This window comes from Dama dama, chromosome 12, assembly GCF_033118175.1.
Source record: "Dama dama isolate Ldn47 chromosome 12, ASM3311817v1, whole genome shotgun sequence".
Taxonomy (NCBI): Eukaryota; Metazoa; Chordata; class Mammalia; order Artiodactyla; family Cervidae; genus Dama; species Dama dama.
In genome coordinates, this window is record NC_083692.1 from 58,678,867 (window position 1) to 58,706,752 (window position 27,886).

Below are 27,886 nucleotides of genomic sequence, written 5' to 3' on the forward strand. Positions count from 1 at the left end.
CGACGCGGAGCCGGCAGACTTCCGGGAAGGAACTGACAAGCGCTTGAGCGGTGACCGGCGCGCTTAGCGCCCCGAACATGCGGCAGTCCTTGTGGGCAACCCCGGGCTGCGGAGAGGCGGCGGCGGCGGCGGCGGCGGCGGCACGGGAGGGAAGGAGGCGGCGGCGCCGGCGAAGGTGGCGGCGGGGACGCCCGGCGCCCGGCGCGGAGCCTTAGGGCGGCTGCTTGGCGTGGCCTGGGGCCTTGTGGTCAAGGATGCTGTCCCGAAAGAAAACCAAAAACGAAGTGTCCAAGCCGGCCGAGGTGCAGGGGAAGTACGTGAAGAAGGAGACGTCGCCTCTGCTGCGGAGTGAGTGTCGGGCGGGGTGCGCCCACACCTGGCCTGGGCGGCCGCGGGCTGCGGGGGACCCGGGCTGGGTGTCCGACGCCGCTCCCCGCGGCTTCTCTTTCCTTTTGGCCTCTGTGAATTTTTTTTTTTTTTTTTTAATGCCTGGAGTGATGTTCGTTGTTTGAAAGCTGATAAAGAGTAAAAAACTTAAGTTAGTCCATCTCCGTCTCCCCCCGCCCCGCCCCTCAAAATCCACAGACTTCCCTTCTTGAAACTATGTTGTTGGTTTTGAGAACTGGAAGAAAAATGTTCTTTAGGAAACAAATTGCTCATCCCCTGGTTCTGTAGGAATTAAAGGGATTACACTGGGGCACATGTTTTCCTCTTGTTACGTCGAGATTTGCATTGTGTTTGCAAACATTGCGAGTGTCACTCGCCCTGCTCGAAGTTGTGCGAACGCTTGAGTAGAATTCTTAGTCCAGCTGTTGGATGATGACGTCCGGAGGTGAAAGCTGACCGTCGCTGTTGTAGCTGCTGCCTAAAATGCCTCGTCAACTGTAGATCTCAGGGTTGAAGAGCCAAAAATTATATGTGTTTGGCTGTGTTCATGAGAATTTCTTCAAATAAAACCCCCTAGAAATCCGCCAAAGACTCAAAATAATTTCCATCATACTTTTGGGGAAATTACGAAAAAAGTTGTGTGTGTGTTTGTAAACATTTTTTAATGGAGTGCATTTAGCTGGCACTTCACTTATTTTCTATTTAAGTATTTGACTCTAATTTTCCGACTGAATCTTTTGAATTTTTAATTCTTGCTTGTGTGTTCAGAACATTTGTGAGGTAAGGAGCAATTTTTTTGGTGTTCATACTGAATGCTGGGCCCTTTGTGTAAGTTTCCTTCTTGGAAGCTGGTGACTTTGTGACTTAGGCATTACCTCATATTGTAATTGGGAAAGCTTTTCATAGAGGTTCCTAGTAATATTTGCCCAAGATCGCACAAGAAGGGGTGGAGAGCATGTTTTTCCATTATAACCACATCATCAACCTTCCAGATTTATCCTTGTATTTGCAGTGCTTTCTTACAGAACAGATCGGATGGGTACATCAGTAACCTGAAACTTGATTTTTAAAAACTTTTTTTAATAGTTTATTTTTCATTTATGTAGTCTCAGGATTTTGGCCAAGTTTAGGTTAACTTGCAGTTAGCTTCAGATAAACAGTGTTATTCAACATTCCTTAAAATCATGAAATATGTTTGCCACACCTTTTAGCAAATAACTTTTGATATATAGTATTTTGTTTTAATTTCATCAAATGTTGAACCTTGTTTATTCGGATACTAGTTTTTGTCTGCTTGGCTTCTGTTGCATATTAATATGTGTGCCCTCTGATACTGTCTACTTAGTGAACTAATAAATGGTCTCCAGATCCAGCTTTCTTCTTGTTTTAAAGGTGTGTGCTTTCTAACTAGGAATGCTTAAGGTATTTATTTAAGTTTTATATTCAGAAGTACTGTATCCTTAAAGCCATTGCCATTTTCTTCTGTTTTGAATTATAATTGTTCTTAAAGGAGCCATGATTTTAGACTTGGCGTTTTTTTTAAATTTGTTTTTGAACTGATTCAACATTTGTGTGTCTTTTTGAAATAAGATTAAAAAAAATTTTTTTTTAATTTTCATAGCTTAATTTTTAGTTTTTCTGTTTTTTGAGTATTGTACTATTGCTACATAATTCCAAGAGTAGAATGCCAGGTTAATAATTTTTTTTTTTTTTTTAAAGGAATTCACCTTTACATGTTTGAGAACAGCATTATGTTCTGTTTCATTTTTTAAATTGTGTTTTACTTAAAGAAGAGTTTGGGGAATTTTGGAAATGAAGTAAAATTGGCAAAACAAACTTATGTTAAATTATGCTGGTAACTGTATCCATTTGTTAGATTGTTTACTATTTTTATATGTTTATTCATGAGTATTTCATTAATATGTATTTTGTAGTTAAACTTAGTGATGTTTCATCATATTATGTTTGGTAGTATGCAGAATATGTTTGATTCTGGTAGAGCATACTTATAACACATTCATACAAATTATAAATTCAGTTGAGTAGGAATATGGCAATCAGCCTCAATTTAAAATACCCAGATACTTTGCTAAAGTTTTAAGTCCATTGAAATTTTTCATTTTGGGATAAGATGTAAATAAACAACTTTGGAAAAGCATATTACTTACTAGTCATTTTATTCTTTTGTTTTATTATAGATCTTATGCCTTCTTTTATCCGGCACGGTCCAACAATTCCAAGACGAACTGATATCTGTCTTCCAGATTCAAGTGCTAATGCCTTTTCAGCTTCTGGAGATGGAGTAGTTTCAAGAAACCATAGTTTCCTTAGAACTCCAATTCAAAGAACACCTCATGAAATGATGAGAAGAGAAAGCAACAGATTATCTGCACCTTCTTACCTTGCCAGGAGTCTAGCAGATGTCCCTAGGGAATATGGCTCTTCTCAGTCATTTTTAACAGAAGTTAACTTTGCTCCCGAAAATGGAGACTCTGGTTCCCGATATTATTATTCAGATAATTATTTTGATGGTCAGAGGAGGCGCCCACTTGGAGATCGTGCACATGAAGACTATAGGTATTATGAATACAACCATGATCTCTTCCAAAGAATGCCACAGAATCAGGGGAGGCATGCTTCAGGTAACTTAAAATTATAAATATGACATTAGTTTGTATATTTCGATTTATTAACACTTCATTAAGATGATGTTTTCTGGATTTTCTTGGAAAGCCAACAGATACTCCTAGAGAACTACTACTCTGTTTTGCTAGTCTTGCTAAGCCAGCTTGCAAATAATTATTCACCTGCACTGAGGGAAAGAAGTTTATGTCCATTAACTCATCTATTTAACTTATTTTATAAAAGCTTGGTACATATCTGAAGGCTATCTAGGCAGTATGAACTTTGAAAACTTAGAGATTTTAATGTCTATAGTTGGATTGACTCTAGGTTTAGATTTGGTAGAATGGGATGGTTACAACTTCAGAGAAACTGGACTTAAACCTGGGAAAGCAAAGGCAAATAGGAAGAATTGGGCACAGTAGGTGATACTATGGGCAACTGCATCATAGCTTAGCTAGAACTTGCTCTATTTTGTTTTTAACAGACCTGTTTTTGTAGTTAAATAATTATTTCCCTGGTTTAAAAAGGCTTATTGTCAAATGGTTGATTGTGTGTTGTGTCCTTTTGTTCTTTTTGCAATGGGGAAAAATATTTTCCATATAATTTTTTAAATTCTGCTTTCTGTGTTTGCTGACTTTGGGACATAGTACAGGGAGCAGAAGAGAGGTAAAATGCACAGTTCTACTTTATTCCTAAAGTACTAGATTACACTAGGTAAACTGAAGCAAGCTGAAAAATCACACTTTTTCGTCTGATTTTTTTCCTAGTAAGTTGTAGGCTTTACACTTCGGCAGGATAAAAGTGAAACATATCTGATACATTTACACTTCATTCATTTAGTATTAATATGTCTAGTATTTTCCCTTTTGGTATCTGTGTTCTGATACCTTAATTGGGAGAACAAAACTCATATATGCCAAATGATCACAGACGAGTTAGTTGTTGCACTTTGTTTAAGGGGAGTCAGAAGAGAGATCAGCATAGGCTAGAATGCATAGAGAATGGTTCGTGGAAGAGGTGGGATCTGAACTGTTTTCTTTGAGCTTGGACTTCAGATTGACAGGAGACATAGAAAGGACATGGTAGGTGAAAAATCTGAAAACAGCAGATATGTAAATCCAGGGAACTGTGTAGTTCTGTCTAGTTTGAAGAAATAAGTTGGAATAAGTTTGAATAAGGTGGAAAAGAGATTAATGATGCAACAGCAGGCTATACAATTTAAACTCAGGTCAAGCAGAAGCCGTTGCAGATTTCAAAAGGACGAGATTTTAATTTTATGAAAGCAGTGTTGAAATATTAGTTTACTAGTTGTATTCGGAATAGATTGCTAGAGGAAAGAGGACCTCAGGTACCAGTGGTGTTAGAGACAAAGTGCAAACTTATGATGCATTTGAAGGAAAAATGAGATTTAATTACAAGTTCAGGAGAAAATAAATCACTTAAGTTTTGAAAATTGAAGAATAGTCTGGAATAGGTGGCAGGAGCACCTTATTTAATGAAAGCTGACATTCAGGTCTCATTGGGATACTGAAGAGGAGAGGTTTTCTAGACATAGAAATACTGCAGTGAAAATAGGTGAGTACCTGTTTTGTAAAAAGTGCTTCTAGGTTAAAGGATTGACAGTTGCATACTTTAGTGCTTATTTTGGCTATTTCTAATATCCACATTCAGAAAACTTAAAGTCATGGCATCCAGTCCCATCATTTCATGGCAAATAGATGGGGAAACAATGGAAACCGTGACTATTTTGGGGGACTCCAAAATCACTGCAGATGGTGACTGTAGCCATGAAATTAAAAGACGCTTGCTCCTTGAAAGGAAAGCTATGACCAACCTAGACAGCATATTAAAAAGCAGAGACATTACTTTGCCGACAAAGGTCTGTCTGGTTAAAGCTATGGTTTTTCCAGTAGTATGTTTGGATATGAGAGTTGGACTGTAAAGAAAGCTGAGTGCCGAAGAATTGATGCTTTTGAACTGTGGTGTTGGAGAAGATGCTTGAGAGTGCCTTGGACTGCAAGGAGATCCATCCAACCAGTCCGTCCTAAAGGAAATCAGTTCTGAATATTCACTGGAAGGACTGATGTTGAAACTGAAACTCCAATACTTTGGCCACCTGATGCAAAGAGCTGACTCATTCGAAAAGACCCTGATGTTGGGAAAGATTGAAGGTGGGAGAAGAAGGGGACAACATAAGATGAGATGGTTGGCATCACTGACTCGATGGACATAAGTTTGAGTAAGCTCCGGGAATTGTTGATGGACAGGGAGGCCTGGCATGCCGTAGTCCATGGGGTTGCAAAGAGTCAGACATGACTGAGCGGCTGAACTGAACTGAATGTCGTGTAGTTTTTAATCTTAAAATAGTTTGTTATCCAGTAGTGAGTTTTAAAAATAAAGTTCATTTTTATAAATTTTTTAGAGTAATACCTGCTTGTTATAGGAAATTTGCAAAATGCAGAAAAGTAAAGGTAAAGCACTCATTATACCAGAAGTTCTTTGTATTTAGTTATTTTGTTCATCTTTTTGCATGACTTTGTTTTTTAAACAGTGTTGTGATTATACCCAATACAGTTTCTTATACCTGCTTTTTTACTTGAATGAGTTTCTTAATGTTAAGCACTATTTATGTGGTGTTTTGGTGCCCCTTAATTTTCCATTTGGTACATGTCTTACGGTTAATATTTTAATTATTTGCACTGGATGTCAGTTGCACCATGAGAACTCTTTAAGTTGTGGCATGTGAGATCTAGGTCCCTGATCAAGGATTGAACCCTGGTCCTCTGCCTTGGGAGTCTTAGCCACTAAGACCTTCAGGGAAGTCCCAGTATTTTAAATGTTGGTGAGGATCTGACCTAGTCTGGGATCATTTGGAAAGGGGAGAAGTGGGACACATCTGCATTGGATGGCCTTTGCCACTGATGGTTATTGAGGGATGAAGGGAAAAGAAAGTCAGATAGGATTAGCAAAGCACCTGGCTGTATAAGAGGTGCTGTAAAACTAAATGGTTGAATAAGTGAATGGATCCACAGATTTCAAGTCTGTACTGGGAATAATAGCTTATAGCAATCAGTTTGTCATTAATAAAGATTATTGTTCTTCACATTTACCTTTCCCGTATATATTTATGTTGCAGACATCACTGATAGCTCATGACACTTTTATGCCTAAAGTATGAAGAAATTAATAATACCAAGTTAAAATCTGATACCAGTGTAAAATATTTTAAAATTCTGATTTGAAAAGTATCGAGTAAGTACTGTAAAAACTAATTTCTACTGATCCTGTCTTAGGATCCTACTTATGCAATCTGATACAGTTCTTGTAATTTTAATGACAGACTTTAAAACAACTTTTTCCAATCATATTTTAGAAATAAATAAAAGTTAATTGGATATTTTTTCAAATTAAAGAATGTTATTTAAAAAAAGATTTGTATTAATTGCAGCAGTGGTACATGCTTAAGAAATTTCACTTAACATTAATTTATACCAGGGCAATAAGATTAATATTATACCTTTTAGAGATAAAAATGATACTACTTTGCAGGAGTCTCTTAAGTGGCAGGGGAGGATTAATAACCAATTATTAACCCAATAGAAAAGCCTAATAGCTGTCTTTTCCAGAGGGAAAAAGTCTGAATATGAGACAGCAGCTGGAAATTTCTTGAATTCATCTTGAAAAGACTTGAAACTTACTGTATTTTCATATGCTGGAGAGAGTTCAAGAAATTTGAATGAATGGAAAGGAGAAAGTAAGTTTGTGGGAGAGTAAGGATGTGTTCTAGACAGATTTATTTTCACAGGTTTTAAATTTTGGTTGCTGTTACTAATGTAATAAGCATAAAAAAGGTATGGAAGAAAATAGTTTTGTGACTTGACCATCTGAGCCACCATGGAAGTTCTGAGAGTAGTAATACCATTAGTTATTAAACTTTTAGGAAACACCTTGTCTCAAGGGTTAATTTCATCTTATTGTAGTTAGCAGAAGTACAAAAAAACAAGTTGTATAATATCTTAAAGGGTTTTAGGGCCTAGAATGTTCTACATTTAGCTGTGAAATTTGACCTTTAACATTTTGGCCTACATACCAGTCAGGCAGTTACCGTATGTGCCAAAGAAAGAAATTCTGCTGTTAACAGGAAGTCTTTAGTTGGAATACTAAAGGCAAATTGAATTCCTTTGTTTTGTGCCTAAATAATTTAGTTCTATGCAATTTTAAGTATCAAAATTTTAAATATTATTTTTAAAAACAGCTAAAGAAATCAAGTTATAAACATCCAATTAAAAAGGGCCAGGCTTTACCAAACAAAATACTGGAGTTGTGTTTACTCCAGGAAATGCATAATTATTAGTTAACCCTAATCTTCTTTTGAGGATGTGGTAATAATCCTTAGGGGCACAGTTTTACTTGTAGTTATTTGGAGAGAAGGAAAAAGGCACTTGGCTTTGTTTAATCCGTATAATTTTTTATCAACATCTTGATTATAACATGGGTTGTAATGTTTAGTATTATCTTGGAGCTCGTATCCTTCATTAGGATTCCAGATTCCGTTTTATTTTTTGTAATTACTTTAGCATTAAGAAGCTAGAGTTTTTGAGCTTGTCCGTAAGGGCAGATCTTGCAGATATCTGCCCAGTTGTGAGACATTAAGTTCTTTGGAGGGATATCTAGTGAAAACTTTGTGGAGAGACGAAGTAATATTTTATCGGTGTCTTTGGGAAATTATGTATTTAGCGTATTAATGTTTTAGTTTATTTTATATAAGTGGAAGGTGCTTGTGCAATTAATTCCTGCAAATGAAAGTTATTTTAAAGATTATGAATTCACTTTTTTCTCAGACTAATTGAAATTATGGAGAACTATTTTTTTTTCTTATAGCTCAGAAACAAGTTCAGAATTACAGATTGCATTTTCTTTTACTAGCGACAGTCATATTTTTCTTTGAAGAATATGGTTGACCTTTTGTGGTATGGTTATGTGGTAGGAAATAGATTTGTCATTTGACCTTACACCATCTGTATGGCCTTTGGTAATGTAACTTACTTGAACCTTTGTTTCCTCATCTGTAAATTGATAATCATACCTCTGTCTCAGAGAGCTGATTGAGTTTGAAATAGTACATATGGAAAAGACCAGGAACAGAGTAGACATTTATAATTGGTAGTTCATGTTTTTGGTAAGAATGTTATGTGCTCTTCTATGCTTTTTCCATATTTGGCATATTTGATTATCGAAGTTTCAGCTTTCTAGCTGAACTTAAGTGTGGAGGTCTGGTGTGTTAGAGCTTGAGATAGCCTTTTTTTTTTAGTGTCTGCTAGACTTATTACTAAGATCCAGGGTATCTTCCCAAAGATCCCTGGAGAAGAAAATGGCAACCCACTCCAGTATTCTTGCCTGAAAAATCCCATGAACACAGGAGCCTGGTGGGCTATAATCCAAAGGATTTCAAAGTCTGAACACGACTGAGTGACTAAGCAGACTTATTACGGATTTCCAGGTGGCTCAGTGGTTAAGAATCTGCCTGCCAGTGCATGAGATGCAGGAGACACGGGTTCAATCCCTGGGTCAGATCCCCTGAAGTGAAAAATGGCAACCCCCTCCAGTTTTCTTGCCTGAAAAATCTCATGGACAGAGGAGCCTGGCAGGCTACAGTCAATGGGGTCACAAAGACTTGGATGCAACTGACCACAGGCACAGAGCTACAGATATTATTGATAATGTTTTATGTTTTAGATAGGTGATTTCCAGTCCTTTTGTACTGTGCATTCATCTCCCAATAGGTTTTATAGGATTATGCAAATAATAGTTTGAAAAAATTTTAGTGCATATGGCAGCTTCAGAAAGTAGGAGTGGGGGATTGTCATGAAACTAAAACTGTTTATAGATAGCTCCTAAAAGGTTAGGAATCATGGTTTCACATGGTATTGGCAAAGCTGATGAGCCTATTTGGGACTTTATGGACTTCGTGGCTCCCTTATCAACCTGTCAAGGTTTAGTTGCTGGACACAAGAAGTTTTATAGGGAGGTCTTTGTGTTTCTTCTAAATACGAATTTCAAGTTTATCATAGTTTAAAATCTGGTTTTTGGTACCTACTGTTGTTTACATGTTAACAGTGCATGTGTTTCTAGATTTAGGTAAGTTCAGTATATAGAAATTAGGATTGACTGAATGAAACTGTCACAGACTTTAGTACTCTCTAAGCCTGTATGGTTTTTAATTACTATAATAGCTTTTTGTTTTTAATGCATCATTTAGAAATCTATTTATATAGTTCTCTCTCTATGTATATATAATATGCATTATATATACATTGTATATAGTTCCAGGGGGACTTCTTTTGGGTCATAATGTTATGGTTCTTATCAATAACTCAGTTTGAATACATTGAATTGACTGTGTTGTTGTTAAGCTGCTAAGTTGTGTCCCACTCTTTATGACCGCATAAACTGCAGCATACCAGGCCTCCCTGTCCTTCACTATCTCTTGGAGTTTGCTCAAACTCATGTCCATTGTGTTGATGATGCCATCCAACCATCTCATCCTCTGTTGCCCCTTTTTCCTCCTGCCCTCAGTCTTTCCCAGCATCAGGGTCTTTTCTAATGAGTCTATAATTCTTTCTGAAAATTGCTATCCTTGGTTGTGACTAGTACTGCAGCATCTTCAGTGATGGAAATTTGCGAAAGTGTAAAGCTATTGCATGCTTAAACAGCATGATTGTAGATATTTCCTATGTGCATGTCTTTAACACGTTGGCTTATTTCTTTTCTGTTTAAATGTTTTCTCTTTAAGTACTGAAGTTGCTTAAGCTACACTTACTAAATGTCCAGTTGCAAATGGCAGAAGCCAAAGTCAGCTTCACCAGAAGGCTTGTTAGCTTTGTTTTGTCTTTTTTTTTTTTTTTTTTCTTTTTTTTTTTTTTGTTTTGTCTTATAGTCACCATATGTTTTAGAAATATATGATTTTCTTCCCAAAGGGTACTCAGCAAGAGTGATTTTGTTTTCTTTCTTGCATTTTCCTTTCTGCCAGAGTACTTCATAGGCGATGTTATGTATTCTGTTGCATCAGATCCAGAGACACATAATGACTGATTTCTCTTTTTGTGATGTGAAAATTGATCATGGGATCAGATGCCATCCCAATTCATCCATCATGATATTCTGTCAGCTTTTCACCTAGTGATTTGGAAACCAGTATTGATTATTGGCTAGATCCAATATTTCATTAGATGTTGCAAGTAGTGATATTCTAATGTTGTCATTTCTTTATTAGTTGGATTTCTGTAAGGAAGAGTTCTATAGTGAAGAACTTTTCTTAATTATTTGGTTTCCTTTGTTAATATTTTGGCAATTTGTATAAGACAGGACACATGCTAGACCTTTCCCTTTGCTTACTGTTTTTCATAATAATTGCCTAACTACCTCTGGAGGCAACCAATAAGTTTTTCTTTTTAGTATCTTCATGAACTCAAGAATTTTTGAACTCAAGAATTTTTAAGAAATAAAACAACACGTTTTATTTGAATTTCACCAGTTTTTTCATGAATGTTCATTTTCTGTTACAGGATCCAATGCAGAGTACCCAGTTACATTTACTTGTCATATCTCCTTAATGTTCTTTGGTCTAGAACAACTACTTAGTCTTTTCTTGTACTTAATGACCTGGACAGTTTTGAGAAATACTTGTTAGATGTTTTGTAGACTGTCCCTCGATTTGCATTTTGTCTGATGTTTTTCTCATGATTAGACTGGGCGTATTGGTTTATAAAAAGAATACCAGAGGTGAAGTGTCTTCATCATATCATATAAAGGAGATACATGATCTCTTTATGACATTATTGATGATGTTAACCTTAAGCACTTGGTTAAGAGTTGCCAGCTTTCTTACTGTAACGAACACTGCATATTTATTCTTATTCTTCCAGTTTTTGTCTTCATCATTCTTTCCCTAAGCACATCTATTATATCTCTGTTTTTTTTAGCATCTGTTTTTTTGGGCTCTTGTTTTTCTTCTTTTTGATCTTCCTTCAGGGAGTTGATTGCTTCATTCTTTTTTTAGCTTATGGCAGTGGCAGAATATTTAATTTCATTTTTTTCTGTGCTTTGGTTCAACATTTTTTTGAATGTTCTTTTTAATCAGTTTTGCGCCTTTTTGCCTCTTCAATTTTTCTTACAGAGATTGATGTTGTGCTGTCCTTATTATATGTTATTGGATAATTTGGGTTTTTCTCTGCCAGTTATTTGAAATTGGCTGCCGTAGTTGCTAGAGAGGTAGGGGATTGAGTAGGGAAAAGGAAAAGTTACCAGGGTAGTGTGTTGGGCTGTGTAGTTTTTCACAGTATTCTGTTCTTATTTCCACTTCTTTCTTTACTGTTCTTCTAGCCCATCTGCTTTTGGCAGTCTTGGTGTATATATATTAGATCTAGGGATTTTACCTCTCTCTTATTTATTTATTTTTTTTTTGAAATACAGTTGATTTACAGTATTGTGTTGCTTTCAGGAGTATGGCATAGTAATTTGTTTTCTGCAGTTGTGTTCCCTTATAGGTCATTACAAGACACTGGTATGACTCCCTGTTGTTGCTGTGTAGTCACTAAGTCATGTCTGACTCTTGCGACCCTTAGACTGTAGCCCTTCAGGCTTCTCTGTCGGTGGGATTTCCCAGGCAAGAATTCTGGAGTGAATTGCCATTTCCTTCTCCAGGGGATCTTCCCAACCCAGGAACTGAACCCATGTCTCCTGCACTGGCAGGCGGATTCTTTACCACTGAGCCATAATTGGCTGTGCTATAGTAAATCCTTCTTGCTCATCTATTTTATGTATAATAGTTTGTGTCTGTTAATCCCATACTCCTAGTTTTTCCCTCTTCTCCCTTTTTGGTAAACATAAGTTTGTTTTCTATGTTTGTGGGTCTGTTTCGGTTTTGTGTGTAGATTCATTTGTATTATTTTTAGATTCCACAAATAAATGACATCATATAGTATTTGTCTTTCTCTTTCTGACTGACTTCGCTAAACATGATATTCTGTAGGTCCATCCATGTGTTGCTGTAAATGGAAATATTTCATCCTTTTTTGTGTTAAATAACTTTCCATTGTGTGTGTTTTATACATTTATACACACCTTATGCATGTACACATATGTATGTATACACACACACACCGTATCTTTTGAAGCCAGTTGTCTATTGATGGACACGTGGGTCGCTTCCATGTTGAGAATTATAAATAGTGCTGCTGTGAACATTGTGGTGCTTGTACTTTTCCAGTTAGAGTTTTCCCCTTTTCCAGGTATATGCCCAGGAATGGGATTACTGGATTATATGGCAATTATATTTTTATTTTTTTAAGGAACCTCCGTTCTGTTTTCCTTAGTGGCTGCATCAGTTTACAGTCCCAGCAGTGTAAGAGAGTTCCCTTTTCTCCACATCCTTTCCAGCACTTACTGTTTAGGGACTTTGAAATGATGATTCTGGCCAGTGTGAATTGATACCTCATTGTAGTTTTGATTTTCATTTCTCTAACGAATAGCGATATTGAGCATCTTTTCATGTGCCTGTTGGCCATCTGAATGTCTTTTGGAGAAATGTCTGTTTAGGTCTTCTGTCCATTTTTTGGTTGGGTTGTTTGTTTTAATACTGAGTTGTATCCATTGTTTGTATGTTTTGGATATTAACTCCTTGTTGATTGCAGCATTTGCAAATATTTTCTGTTCTATGGGGTTATTTTCATTGTGTTCATCGTTTCCTTTGCTGTGCAAAAGCTTTCAAGTTTGATCAGGTCCCATTTATTTTTGCTTTTATTTTTTTTTTTTTTGGCTTTAGGAGACTGAGCTAAGAAAAGACTGCTACAACTTATGTTGAAGAATGTATTGCCTATTTTATCTCCTGGGAGGTTTATAGTGTTATATCTCAAAGTGATGGTGGGTGAGGCTGGTCCTGAGGCTAGTGCCAGCCCACTGGTGGGTGGAGCCAGGTTCCGATGCTGCCACTGCTGGGGATTCCAGGACTAGTGCTTGTATACTGGTGTGTGGGCCTGGGTCCTAAGCCCTCTGCTGGACAGAGACATGTCGTGGCGAGACTCAGGGCTCAAGAGGTCTTAAGGCAGCTGGCCTGCTGGTGAGTGGGGCAGCTGGGCTAGTTGCTTGACCTGGCCTGAGGTGTCCCAGTACTGGTGCCCATAGACTGGTGTGCACGGCCCAGGTCCTTTTGCTAATAAGTTAAAAGGAAGATTCCAAAATGACACTTGGCAGCACCAGTGGCCTTGAGATAGAACAAACTCCTGAAACATCTGCCACAAGTGTGTGTGTCCCCAGTTTCCTCCTACCTCTCTGGGAGACTCCCCAAAATTAGCTTGTGGGTCTGACCCATGCTCCTTTCAAATTATTGCTTTTGTCCTGGGTCCCAGAGTGTGTGAGATTTTGTGTGCACCATTTAAGAGTGGAGTCTATTTCTTAGAGCCCACTGGTTCACCTGAAAGAGAGCACTGCTGGCCTACAAAGCCAGAAGTTCTGGGGACTTGTCTTCCTGGTGAGGAAGCCTGATGTGGGATTCAGATCCCTTGCCCCTTGGGGAGAATCTCTACAGTTACAATTCTCCTGTTTGTGGGTTGCCCACCTGGGGGTAAGGGTCTTGACTATATTGCATTTCCACCTTTCCTTCCCATCTTGTTGTGGTTCCTTCTTTATATTTTTAGTTGTAGAAGATCTTTTCTGCTAGATTCTGGTTGTTCTCATCAGTAGTTGCTCTGTAAATATTAATAGTCGTATTTTTGGTGTGCCCATGGGAAATGAGTTCAGGGTCTTCCTACTCCACCATCTTGACCACATCCATTTCATTTCTTTCATCACTGTTTTGTAGTTGTCAGCATACAGAGCCTGCAATTTTTTGTTAGATTGATATGTAAATATTTAAATTTTTGGAGCTGTTATAAGTGGTATAATTTGTTTTCAATTATTAATATAAAAATATTTCATTGATTTTGTATGTTTACCTTATACTTGGTAGACTTCCTTAGTAGTTTTATGGTACAGCCAGATTTTTTTTTTAGCCATACTATTTTTAAGAAATTACAAACTAGGAATAGTTTTACAAGTTCATTTTTGCTATTTTAGATGAAATGTCAAATCTTAACTCTTGAATGAGATGAATTTTTCTTTTCCTCACTTTCCTTTAGCAGTATACATGCTCAATTAGTTTTATTTTGTATGATCTGGTGATGGAAGCATCAACCAAAAGAGCCTAATTTCATAGATTCTAGTTTTTTTTTCTCCTTTTGTAATTAAATAACAGTAACATTGTCTAGTTTTAAGAAAAATTTTTATTTGTAACAGTAAAAATCATGATTTTTAATGGGAGAGTATAATTTGGATAGTTTTGAGTTTTTCATATGGTATATATCTTTTAGCTATAATAATTGTTCTGTTTCTTCTGTTTTTCCTCTCAGGTATTGGGAGAGTTGCTGCTACATCATTAGGAAATTTAGCTAACCATGGTTCTGAAGATTTACCCCTTCCTCCTGGCTGGTCTGTGGACTGGACAATGAGAGGGAGGAAATATTACATAGATCACAACACAAATACAACTCATTGGAGCCACCCTCTTGAGCGAGAAGGACTTCCTCCCGGATGGGAACGCGTTGAATCTTCAGAATTTGGAACCTATTATGTAGATCACACGAATAAAAAGGCTCAGTATAGGCATCCTTGTGCTCCAAGGTAGAGTATTGACTGTTTTAACCCTTTTGTTTGGAGACTGTCTAATGTTAGATTTTTTTTTTTTTAATGTTAGATTTTAAACTTACATTTTCATCAGTGAGAAAGGTATCCTGATGTTTGATTTGAAAACTTTATCTTTCACAACTTCTGGACTTATATTTAGTAATGAATGACTTTAATAATTAAAAAACTTTAAAAATAAACCTCAAAAACAGGATCAATATTCTTATGATCAGGTTCTGCTTTAATATGCCAGAATGTTTTTATTAAAGATACCCAGAGATTGAAATAAATAAAATTCTCATCTTTTTACATTTAAATTTCTTTAAAAATACAGACCTACCTTTGAATGTGTAGAATATACTTTTGAATTATAATGATGTCTTGTTGTTTATTAAATTTACGGATATTTTATGTTCTGTTTCTTAACTGTTGCCAGGTAAGAAAGCAAAAATTGAAACTGTACAGAACATCTCAGATCTGTTTGATAAATATAGCCAGTGATCCTTTGGGTTATTCTGACTGATGCTGGCCTATCAGTAGATTTCATTGATAGCCAGACTTCTAGCCTTTGAATTCTGTAGCCAGTTGTCAGATATGGCTGTTGAGCACTTGAAATATGATTAATCCAAGTTGAGATGCATTATACATGTAAAATAGACACTGGATTTCAAAGTACATAAAATGTTTAGTATGAGATTGGAAATGTTTGCAGTTAACGACATTGAGCTCTTAAGAACTGAGCCGTAAAATTAAAAATGGGTAGAATATCATCAGCATGTTGATAGCTGTTGCTTAATATCATCTAGCATAGCACAGATGTTTGGTTAGAGCATACTTTTGCATTTTTTAGAACCATTTAAATTATTTTGAAAATACATTTTAATATTATCACCCAGAAAACTAAGCTTTATCATTATTGTGTTGTTTTAATTATTTTACATGTTTGGATTTATTAATTCAACTTTGAAAAGCAGTTTTTTTCCAGTGATTCCATTTAGTGGCACGCACTCAGTGTTTATTGAACAAGTGAAGTTGTCGTCCCTTCAGAAGAGCCAGATTAACTACTCTGCATTCGCTGGGCTCTGGCCCCTCTGCCTGCTTTCACCACCATCTCAGGCAGGCTGCTGCTACTCTCCTTGGCTTCCATTTTCAGGCCTGTGACATGGGGCTGATTTGTCAGTTGTCCATCCAACTGATCACAATTCTTACCCAAGGGCAGGGATGAGTCCCACTTATTTACTGCTGTGTCCCCAGCACCAAACACAGAAATTCACACAGGTAGACATTGAATGAATAAATGATAGAAAATGATAGAAATGCCCTCCCCTCCCCTGCAAAAAAAAAAAAAAGACAGCAAAATGTGGTTACAATTTGCTGTCACCGAATGGCAGACTTTCTGGTCCATAGAAAGGTTTGCGTGTATAGTGAGCTTAGTTTTCTGTTTGTCATCATTAATCTTACATTGTAGAATTTAATAGTTTACAAAGCAGTTTTATAGTTTGCCTTTCTCAGCAGCTCTGTAGACTTTAAAAAGGAGAGAGTAAACACCTTTAATCTGAGATAGGTAGTATTAGTAGCTATTTGATTGTCTGTATTATGCTAATCCTTATACATAACTCTTCATTATACTAGGCCATTTAATCCTTAGAACAGTCATCTCTGGTATGAATTTATTCCAGTTTTACAAATCAGGAGGCTAAAGTTTAGAGAAGAGAAGCAGTATTCATCTACATTCATACAACTTGTAAGTGGCCAGTTTGACTTCAAAGCCTCAGTTCTTTCCCACTTCTGTTCTTTCCCGTCCAACTGTGCTATCAAGGAATATTTCACTTTGCACCTATTTATGAAAGAGTTGAAGATAAAATTCAGTACCATTTGCACATTGATCTTTAAATTGTTAACTACAGTGTAATCCAGCACACACTTTAGTCCTAGTTTAGTACTGGAATGACCTTTTCTGATATACACATAAACGATTTTTTGGAGGTAGGCTCTTCCAGTTTTGTCTCCAAGTCTGGAATAGGCCAGTTTGGTCTCTCAGAATTCAGTCTTTAACCTTCAAGTGGTTCCTTGAACCTTCAAGCTTTCCTTAGCATTTTCCCATGAACAGCTTTCACCCCACCTTGCTGTTCTCCCTCCTTCCCCCAACACTTATAGGCTGTTAGAAATAATTGAAAATGTGGCCTTTTTTATTTTAAAGTCTCTGATTTAAAACAGGCTCTAATCAGCTCTAACTCCCTTATGCTCTTGTAAGGTGGTAAAAGTGGAAAGGAAGTGGTATAGTTAGGTGGCTAGTTCAAGCACAGTACTCATTACTACTTTAACATCTATTCCATACCCCCTTTTCAACCTAAAGGAGAAAGAAAATATCCATTCTTATTTTGAGAAAAATTATCACCTTTTCCAATATAAATTTATAGCTAATTACTTAGTTATTACTAAAATTTATGATTCTAGTTTTAAGCCTCCTTATAAAGGTTATAACTTTGCTCTGAATTTTTTTATAGCCTCCTTTGAAGTTGCCCTTGAAAGGAATAAATATCAGCCAGAAGAAACCTCTTAAAAATATGTAAAGATTAGCTTAGTTCTCTATATATCACTAATGACCTATAAGTTTCCAAGAGAAGGTGAATTTTACTTCTCCTATAGTATAGTTTTAAAAAAAGAGGTGGTAGAAGTGTGGGCAAGAGGCACTTTGAAAAACAGTCAGGATTCTCACACTTCCTCTTCTGTTGAGGCCGTCATCCTGATGAATGTTTGTTCTGTCTTCTTAGTGTGCCTCGGTATGATCAACCTCCTCCTGTTACATACCAGCCACAGCAAGCCGAGAGAAATCAGTCCCTTCTGGTACCTGCAAATCCGTATCATACTGCAGAAATTCCTGACTGGCTTCAGGTTTATGCTCGAGCCCCTGTGAAGTAAGTGAATTTACAGCACAGATTTTTGTTGAGGCATGAGTGGAAGGCTGAAGGGAGTCTCTGGGCTGCTTAAACCACACAGCACACAGTGTTTTATTCTCTTAATGATATTGGGCTTTTATTCAAAAAAGGGATATCACAGCTTATAAAGTTTAAAAGTCATTGATTAGAAATAGAAGTTTTACAAACATTTATTGCATCTTCACTTTCTGTTAATGTGCAGACCTGAGCTATTACATAGAGATGCAGTGAAAAGCTTACATTCTCATATGGGTAGGATAACTTGCAAATAAGTGATAAAAGGAAGGACCTGGGTAAGTCCTAGGTACACAGGTGAAACCAAGCAGGACACAAGGGTGTTGAGGAAATATTATGTGTGGTGACTCAGGTTCTGGGATGAGATGATTTGTGTTCACTGATACCTTAGCTTTGTTACTCCGGGCAGGGTGCTTAACTTAGTTTTGTCCTCTGTTAATTGGAGATAGTAATAGTATCTACTCTTAAGGTTATTAAGTATTCAATAAAATAATGCATCTAAAATATGTGTCACACATATTTTAGTGTCTTGCACATTAAAAGAACTCTTAGTAAATGATGACTGTTACTTTTGCACTAAAGGTATAGGATAGTGGTTAAGATCAGTCAGGAAGGAAACTATCTGGAAGGAAAGTGTGATTTCTGTCTCCATTATCTACTAACTGAGTGACCTTGGGCAAGTTACTGAACTTAGTTCTAAGTGTTTTTGCTCTACTGAAACATAGGGGATAGTAATTTTATCTACCTTACTTGATGTGGTGAAGCTTAAGTGATTACGCAAAATGGTACAGCAGCTGACTTGAGTAAGCCTTAGTAATAGTTTCACATTATTATGAGTGAGCAAGGAAAGATGCCCCCAAAAGGAAAATATATGGGGCTAGTTTTTAAAGATGGCTATGAGTTTGCTAGGCTCATTGAGGATATTTGTTGGGTAGTAGGCAATGTTCAGGGCTTCCCAGGTGGTGCAGTGGTAAAGAATCTGCTTGCTGATGCAGGAAATGCAAGATATGTGGGTTTGATCCCTGGGTCAGGAAGATCCCCTGGAGGAGGGTATGGCAACCCATTCCAGTATTCTTGCTGGGAAAATTTCCATGGACAGAGAAGCCTAATGGGCAGTGGTCCATGAAGTCCCAAAGACTTGGAAGTGACTGAGCACACGAGGCACTGTTCAGTATAATCATGAATAAATGAAATGTTTGCCTCAGAGAGCTCCCCTGGAAAACAGAAGCACTCAGATCAATAATCCAGTGTGATAAAGATCAGTGACTGATATATACAAAGTGCTGTGATTTCAGAAAAGGGGATGTTTGAAAGTATTATAAATAGTTACTGATAATACAGTGTTTCCTGAACCATACTGTGCTAAACTTTCAGATATGTTCTCTCATATAATCTTCCCAAAACCTATTTTATAGCTGAAAATAACTTAGTCTTTGCTAAGATCAAACACATATTGAGTGGTAGATTTCAAACCTTTATCTCTAATTCCAAAGTTCATACTCTTAACTTTTGTCATTATTATTTTCTTATTTAATAATTATTATCATTTACTAAGTACCTATTCAATTTCTGGTACTTTGCTAGGTATTTTACACATAATAATTGCATGTGTAGAGCTGTTGACAATTATATAAGGTAATATTTTGTAGCCTTACTCTTTTGCATTTCAGAAACCAAACTATCAGCATAAAATAGGCCAAAGAGGAGTTTAGAAAATTTAGGATAATTAGAATGATTATACAATGAATTTGGAATTCAGTTCAGTTCAGTCGCTCAGTCGTGGCTGACTCTCTGCGACCCCATGAACCGCAGCACACCAGGCCTCCCTGTCCATCACCAACTCCCGGAGTCCACCCAAACCCATATACATCGAGTCGGTGATGCCATCCAACCATCTCATCATCTGTCGTCCCCTTCTCCTCCTGGCCTCAATCTTTCCCAGCATCAGGGTCTTTTCCAATGAGTCAGCTCTTCGCATCAGGTGGCCACAGGATTGGAGTTTCAGCTTCAACATCAGTCCTTCCAATGAACACCCAGGACTGATCTTTAGGATGGACTGGTTGGATCTCCTTGCAGTCCAAGGGACTTTCAAGAGTCTTCTCCAACACCACAGTTCAAAAGCATCAATTCTTCAGCGCTCAGCTTTATTTATAGTCCAAATCTCACATCCGTACATGACCACTGGAAAAACCATAGCCTTGACAAGATGGACCTTTGTTGGCAAAGTAATGTCTCTGCTTTTTAATATGCTGTCTAGGTTGGTCATAACTTTCCTTCCAAGGAGTAAGCGTCTTTTAATTTCATGGCTGCAGTCACCATCTGCAGTGATTTTGGAGCCCAGAAAAATAAAGTCTGCCACTGTTTCCACTGTTTCCCTATCTATTTGCCATGAAGTGATGGGACCGGATGCCATGATCTTCATTTTCTGAATGTTGTGCTTTAAGCCAACTTTTTCACTCTCCTCTTTCACTTTCATCAAGAGGCTCTTTAGTTCTTCTTCTCTTTCTGCCATAAGGTTGTTGTCATCTGCATATCTGAGGTTATTGATATTTCTTCTGGCAATCTTGATTCCAGCTTGTGCTTCCTCCAGCCCAGCGTTTCTTATGATGTACTCTGCATGTAAGTTAAATAAGTAGGGTGACAATTTACAGCCTTGACGTACTCCTTTTCCTATTTGGAACCAGTCTGTTGTTCCATGTCCAGTTCTAACTGTTGCTTCCTGACCTGCATATAGATTTCTCAGGAGGCAGGTCAGGTGATCTGGTATTCCCATCTCTTTCAGAATTTTCCACAGTTTATTATGGATCCACACAGTCAAAGGCTTTGGCATAGTCAATAAAGCAGAAACAGATGTTTTTCTGGAACTCTCTTGCTTTTTCGATGATCCCGTGGATGCTGGCAATTTGATCTCTGATTCCTCTACTGTTTCTAAAACCAGCTTGAACATCTGGAAGTTCACGGTTCATGTATTGCTGAAGCCTGGCTTGGAGAATTTTGAGTATTACTTTACTAGTGTGTGAGATGAGTGCAGTTGTGCGGTAGTTTGAGCATTCTTTGGCATATCCTTTCTTTGGGATTGGAATGAAAACTGACTGTTTCCAGTCCTGTGGCCACTGCCGAGTTTTCCAAATTTGCTGGCATATTGAGTGCAGCACTTTAACAGCATCATCTTTCAGGATTTGAAATAGCTCAACTGGAATTCCATCACATCCACTAGCTTTGTTCATAGTGATGCTTCCTAATGCCCACCTGACTTCACATTCCAGGATGTCTGGCTCTAGGTGAGTGATTACACCATCGTGACTATCTGGGTCGTGAAGATCTTTTTTGTATAGTTCTTTTGTATATTCTTGCCACCTCTTCTTAATATCTTCTGCTTCTGTTAGGTCCCTACCATTTCTGTCTTTTATTGAGCCCATCTTTGCATAAAATATTCCCTTGGTATCTCTGATTTTCTTGAAGAGATCTCTAGTCTTTCCCATTCTATTGTTTTCCTCTATTTCTTTGTATTGATCGCTAAGGAAGGCTTTCTTATTTCTCCTTGCTATTCTTTGGAACTCTGCATTCAAATGGGTTTATCTTTCCTTTTCCCCCTTTGCTTTTCGCTTCTCTTCTTTTCACAGCCATTTGTAAGGTCTCCTCTGGAGACAACCATTTTGCTTTTTTGCATTTCTTTTTCTTGGGGATGGTCTTGATTCCTGTGACCTGTACAATGTCACGAACCTCCATCCATAGTTCATCAGGCTCTCTGTCTGTCAGATCTAGTCCCTTAAATCTATTTCTCACTTCCACTGTATAATCACAAGGGATTTGATTTAGGTCATACCTGAATGATCTAGTGGTTTTCCCTACTTTCTTCAATTTACGTCTGAATTTGGCAAAAAGGAATTCATGATCTGAGCCACAGTCAGCTCCCAGTCTTGTTTTTGCTGACTGTATAGAGCTTCTCCATCTTTGGGTGCAAAGAATATAATCAATCTGATTTTGGTGTCGACCATCTGGTGATGTCCATGTGTAGAGTCTTCTGTGTTGTTGGAAGAGGGTGTTTGCTATGACCAGTGCGTTCTTTTGGCAGAACTCTATTAGCCTTTGTGCTGCTTCATTCTGTACTCCAAGGCCAAATTTGCCTGTTACTCCAGGAGTTTGTTGACTTCCTACTTTTGCATTCCAGTCCCCTATAATGAAAAGGACATCTTTTTTAGGTGTTATTTCTAGAAGGTCTTGTAGGTCTTCATAGAACTGTTCACCTTCAGCTTCTTCAGTGTTACTGGTTGGGGTGGTCATTTACTATGAATTATTTATTCTTGGTCAACATAAACATTCCCTTACATCCATTTCCATCTTCTCAGTCTGTAAATTCATGGCTGTTGATCTGTGGCCTTATGCAGAGAGGTAAGATGCTATTTGAAGGTTGTGGTCTAAAAGGATCAGTTTTTTCCTCCGTAAGTCAAATTTAAGCCTTGTTAAGTGTAATTTTTAAATAGGTTCTAATTATAGATATTATTCTACAACGTATAAACAGTGTTTGTCAGAAGTCTGGTTTTTAATTGATTTGAAATTCTGTAGACATTTATCCATAGAAGTTAAGCAAGGTTTGGTGTCTGAGCTCACCTCCAGAAGCCTCTTTATCTTATAATCTATATAGTATAGGAATGGGATGAGGAGAGAGAGCAGACTTGTCTTCCCTTTTTCCCTTCTTTCAGTCTTGATAGCACTTGATACACTGCTGTGTAAAGCCTTTGTTCATATGCCGATTCTAAGTCATATGTAACATGTACATACATTTCTGTTTCCATAAGTTTGGAAGAAGATGTGCCTGTTGACCTTTGTTGTTTCTGGGAGTTGATAAGAGTGGGGTTACTCTTTCTATATTGTTATTTCTACTCTATAGCAATTGTTAGAAATAACTAAAAAGCTTTCCTTTTGAGGGGAAAAAGATAGTACTTAAATGGAATGCTTTGGTTCTTATGAAAAAAAGAAGGAAAAAAAAAAAACGACTTCCAAAGGTTATAGTTTCTTTCAACTCTGGTTCTTTGAACTAGCTATAAAACTGTAGGAAATTTACCACTTCAGTTTTTTCCAAATAGATCGGAATGGGCCAGTGAGAAGAGTTTATTTTTAAGTCCTGTTTAAGCAGTAAAGGAGAAAGTACTCCTTTACTGCTTAAAACAAGAGGTCTAGAAACCTTTTAGTTGATACTAAATTTTTGTCTGTGAAGAGGATTAGAAGTGGTTAATATTGTCTGTCAACAAAAGGTGAGTTGTTATCTATGAATTAGATAATGGAGAATCTATTACTTATCTCATCCAAGAGGTTTTAAAATTAGCTTGTTTCTTCTTGTTTACCAAACAATGGACATCATATAGCTTTCTAAGGTGCTTTAATTCTATCTCTAGCAGTAACTTATCAAAGTAATGTTTGTATATACTTCTAGAACCGGCTTAAAACAGATAATATTCTAATTATTTATTGGTTTTAGTAAAGTTAAGTTTCTAAGTTTGGTCATAGAAGTCTGTAATGTATCATGTAATTGTCAGCAAGTTGAACTATAGGAGAATACTAAAAGATTTAATCTTTAACAAGAAAAAGAACATCAGGAACATGTTTACTTTCCATTATTCCTCACACGCCCCCGCCCCTCTGCCCCCCCCCCACCCCAGTCCCCAATAGTTTGTGGCACAGACTCTATTTTATTCCTGTGTCTATGATCCTGCAGTATAACTGTTGACTTACTTCTGGGTATAGGAGGAAAGGCAGAGTGGGCATACTGTTACATAAGACAGGCACAGGGAACTTGGGCTACATATGATACCTGGGGCTGGGAATAGCAGTACTTTTTGGGCTCCGAAGGCAGCATCCACTGGAGTGTGAGCAAGGTTTTTTGGTAGCATTACAGCAATTGCTGTTTGTGTATATAGGTTATTTATAGTACTGTTTGAATAGAATACTGATGTAGGTAAAATATAGCAAAAGAAAAGGATACTGGAGTAGTTTACATCCTACTTTCTGAATGATTTACCTGTATATAGTGGCCAAAAGTTAAACTGAAGCAGGTTATTTGGCTTATTAAGAAGAATGGGAATTACATACATTTTGTTTGTTTGTTTTCTTTAAAAAATTAAATAGTGGGCATAGGCAGAAGGGAAGTCACTATACAGAAATAGTAGGGGCAAGGATTTGGAATGGAAATTAACAGATTGCATACTCTTATCATTTATAGTTTTCCTTAGAGTGCTTTTTCCTCTTCCCCAGAGTATTTTCACTAAATACTCTGATTTTCTTGCTTCTACACAAAATCCAATTCTTGATGCCAAATGCTGTGATTGGGAAGTCAGAAAGTTATCTGAAGCTTTTTTCTTTTTAAAAACTTGAATGTGTATACAGAATGATATTGTTTAGTTGCAGAATTGGGTCTGACTCTTTTACGACTCCATAGACTATAGCCTGCCAGGCTCTTCTGTCCATTGGATTTCCTAGACAAGAGTACTTAAGTGGGTTGCCATTTCCTTCTCCAGGGGATCTTCCCAACCTAGGGATCAAACCCACATCACCTCCATTGGCAGGTGGGTCCTTTACCACCGAGCCACCAGGGAAGCCCAAACATGTCTTAAAAACAAGTTTGATATTTTCTAATATTACTATATTTATTCTTCTCCCTTCTTTTTCTTGCTATAAAGTATCCAGATGATAAATGAGCTTTAACATGCTTATAGTTCACCTGGCATAAATTTTAGCATCTTGAATCAGTAGACATTGCTGAAATGCCCCTTAGCTATGAAATTCAGACTTCAGGAGATTAAGGGTTTTTGTTGTTGTTAGGAATTATGAATTTGTTTCAAACAAATATGTAAAATCTTAAGCTATCTGAATGGCAGAGGTTCTAGGAAACACCTTACAACCATTTCTTCATGGAGACTCAGTATTTTTTGTAGTATGTCTCCCAATTTGGCAAATAGTTGGAGTTTCCCTCTAAAGAGAATATAAAGCTTTCTGCTAAGTTTATCTGTTAGTAAATTTGCAGTACTCATTAAGTAATTAAATTAATACATTTGGGGTCCAAACTATATTTACCTTGTGATTTTGTGCTTCTGGTATTCTGGTACACATACCCAAGTTGTACAGAAATGTATGTCAGCATGCCAAGCACAGTATGTGGCTCATAGTGGCTGCTCTACATTTGTTTGCTATTTCCCTTTTTAAAAAAAATACTACATGATCCCCTTGGAATAAGATGATAAATTAGTTACCAAGGAATCATTGGGTAGGAAATATTATAAATTATTAAGAATAAATTTACTAGAATTTACAGTTCAAGTTCTTCCTATTATGTCTGTTTTGCAGTATGATTTGAGAAACATAATATATAGGTATATGCCTTGCTCTAGTTCAAGTTTTTTTTCTAGTCTTAATAGGTATTAATCATTCAGAACTATTACTCTCATACATCTTGGTCCCTATAGTTTTCTACCTTTCTGATCTTTTAGTCACTGAACAGTTTTGCAATATATATATATACACACACCCCTCTTTAGGTTTCATCCATAAAATAAAATGATTGGATTAGAATGCTGTCTTCAGGTCCCTTTCAATGCAAAGTGTAAATTACCACTTTAGTAGATTGTTGTATACTTCGTCTCAGTATGTGATGTACTTACCATTGAAAAGGGACTAAAAGCCTTCTAAAATGTATATAAATGTAAACTTAAACGAGTCCATTCCCATATCGTGCAGTCTTCTACATCTGTTTATTCTCATTCGAAAAGAGCTGTTCTTTCCTTTTGGCTTGAGTTTTTCTGTTTTTTTCTGTTGTTGTTGTTGTTTGTAATAGTGTATACTCAGCCTCAGGATTATGCAGCCCACAAATGATGGTTCCTTTTCATTTGTTTACCTGCTTAGTTCCTTGTTTGCTATAGTGAACAGTATACCTCAAAAAGCTTTATCAACACTAATGACACAAATGATCTTGCCTGTTTTTGTGTATTGTTCTTTGAGGGACAGTGTGGTCTAAAGTATTCTTACCTTCCTGACAGTTAACTTTGGATGAACTTACGAACAGCATGAAATATGTTCTTCAAAATTACAGAACCACAGTGATTTGAAATCGGTGTTCACTATTACCTAGTGTTAATATTAGAATAACTGATATATAAGATGAACAAAATAGGTATTTTTAAATTGAAATTGAAATGAAGTAATAATAGCAGATTTTTCCTCTTCCTAAAAAGTAGTGTATTTAACTAGCAGATAATAACTTGGTTATTTTAAATTGAAGTTTATGGTTTATTAACTATAATAAAATTGATACTTATAAAATAGACCAGTTTACTAATGTAAATATATATTTATGTGTATGGTGTGAACATATGTCTGATTGTGTTTTAAAACAGATATGACCACATTCTGAAGTGGGAACTCTTTCAGCTGGCTGACCTGGACACATACCAGGGAATGCTAAAGTTGCTTTTCATGAAAGAACTGGAACAGATTGTTAAAATGTATGAAGCCTACAGACAGGCTCTTCTCACGGAGTTGGAAAATCGTAAGCAGAGACAGCAGTGGTATGCCCAGCAACATGGCAAGAATTTTTAAGTTAATTTTTTAAAAACAAAATTTAAGTTTTATAAGGGCTTTAAAATATTTTCACAGATTAAAAAACTGCAAATACTTTGGTTAATAAAGGCAGCTTACTTTTTGGAAATTATAAAATTCTAATTTTATATGTATTTTGTTATTAAAAATATTATTTTATTGAGAAAAAAATGAGTTTATCATTTTAAGGGCCAACAATGACACTCTAAATGCTGTATATCTGAAAACTGCTTTGCATATTCTTGATGGAGACAAATGTCATTTAACCAGATATTAAATAGGAAATGATCATTGGTAAACTGTCACAATAGTAGTACCTTTCTTTAAAAAACAGAGTAAGAGATAACGTATGCAGTATTTAAAAAGCGTTTACTGCTGTAGTGTGGAATATTGTCTGGAATTGGTTTAAATATTACCACGTGTAGTTCAAAACAAAATGACTTGGAACCTTTATTGTGATACATTTTTATATATAATATATAGGGTTATTCCTCCTCCCTGCCCCCAAATGTAAAGAACTGTTTTAAAACATGTTGGAAAAGTATTTTTTTGGTGTTGAAAGGGTGAAGGGTCTGTAACATTTCAGGAATAAATTTAGGTCAAAGGCTCCAGCCTGTGTGGGAACGCTGTGTACAGTACTCAAGGGTTGCTAACGTTACTTCCTTCCTTTGGGCCAGGGCTCTTATGGCATTTAGCAACATGGTTCTGATGAGACTGAGGTCACTTCCCAACAGCACGGCACGTTGCCATCCTAAACGACTGGGTTGAGCTGCCAAAAATGACAATCAGGGATTCATTAAGAAATCTTGGTCATTAAATTGACTTTACATATTTTTTATCTTCCAAGTTTGTCACAGAAGTTTAAAACCTGGCATTTTCCTCCCAACTTATTTTCCTTTTGATTTAGTAGTTATTAAGACACTGTTCATAACTAGCACAGTACATTTGACTGCAGGCAAATTTATGGCACAGCTAGCCTATAAATCTCTACAATTCTGTGAATTTCAGCACTTGCTGAAATAGCTGTTCAGTTGTATTTACATGGGTTGTAAATATGTAAATAATTTTTTAGTTTAGGTAATCTTTCAAAATATAAAGTACTCCTAGTTAGATATCAGTGAATATGAGTTATTGATAAAATGTTGAAAATGTTAGTTGTTTGATTTTATATAACAAGCTTATTAAATATATTTTTGTGGAAACTAAATGTGTTGCATTTGAGTCCATGTTTATACATAATGCTTATAAATATTCTACTTTTCCATTCAGCAGGCCCATAGGCAAAGGAAGCAGAATGAAAGGGGTATCCAAAATGAAAATAGGCCAGTGGAATTTTATCAATGGGAAAAGTTATTTCATAGGCCATGTGATCAAACTTTGCTAAGATGTGAGCTTATATATCTTATGAACTCTAACATACTTATCCATCTTAATCATTGTTTATTCTTTACTTAATATTACCATTTCATTTAACTAAAGCTTAGCTATTTCTAAGAAAGTTATAAATTACTCTGTTTTAGAGCTCCCAGATAAGAGGCATTACTTTTTTTTTTTTTTCATTACTGCACATTTTTATCCTCTAAAAAGTATGCTCAATGAAATATCACTACAGA

General features: G+C 36.6%; 1 protein-coding gene across 1 annotated transcript; it reads left to right on the forward strand.

Annotated features, from left to right (window-relative positions):
* On the forward strand, positions 1-27,688 carry SAV1 (salvador family WW domain containing protein 1). The gene is made up of 5 exons (XM_061157397.1): positions 1-348; positions 2,586-3,029; positions 14,457-14,727; positions 17,505-17,648; positions 26,072-27,688. Exons 1-5 carry the CDS (start codon positions 255-257, stop codon positions 26,271-26,273), a joined length of 1,155 nt encoding a protein of 384 aa, XP_061013380.1. The 5' UTR covers positions 1-254; the 3' UTR covers positions 26,274-27,688.
* The last annotated feature ends 198 nt before the right edge of the window (positions 27,689-27,886 follow it).

Coding starts and splice junctions, on each gene's coding strand:
- SAV1 (XM_061157397.1), top strand. CDS start 255: ATGCTGTCCCGAAAGAAAACCAAAAACGAAGTGTCCAAGCCGGCCGAG. Junction 349..2,585: donor GACGTCGCCTCTGCTGCGGA/GTGAGTGTCGGG, acceptor GTTTTATTATAG/ATCTTATGCCTTCTTTTATC. Junction 14,728..17,504: donor AGGCATCCTTGTGCTCCAAG/GTAGAGTATTGA, acceptor CTGTCTTCTTAG/TGTGCCTCGGTATGATCAAC.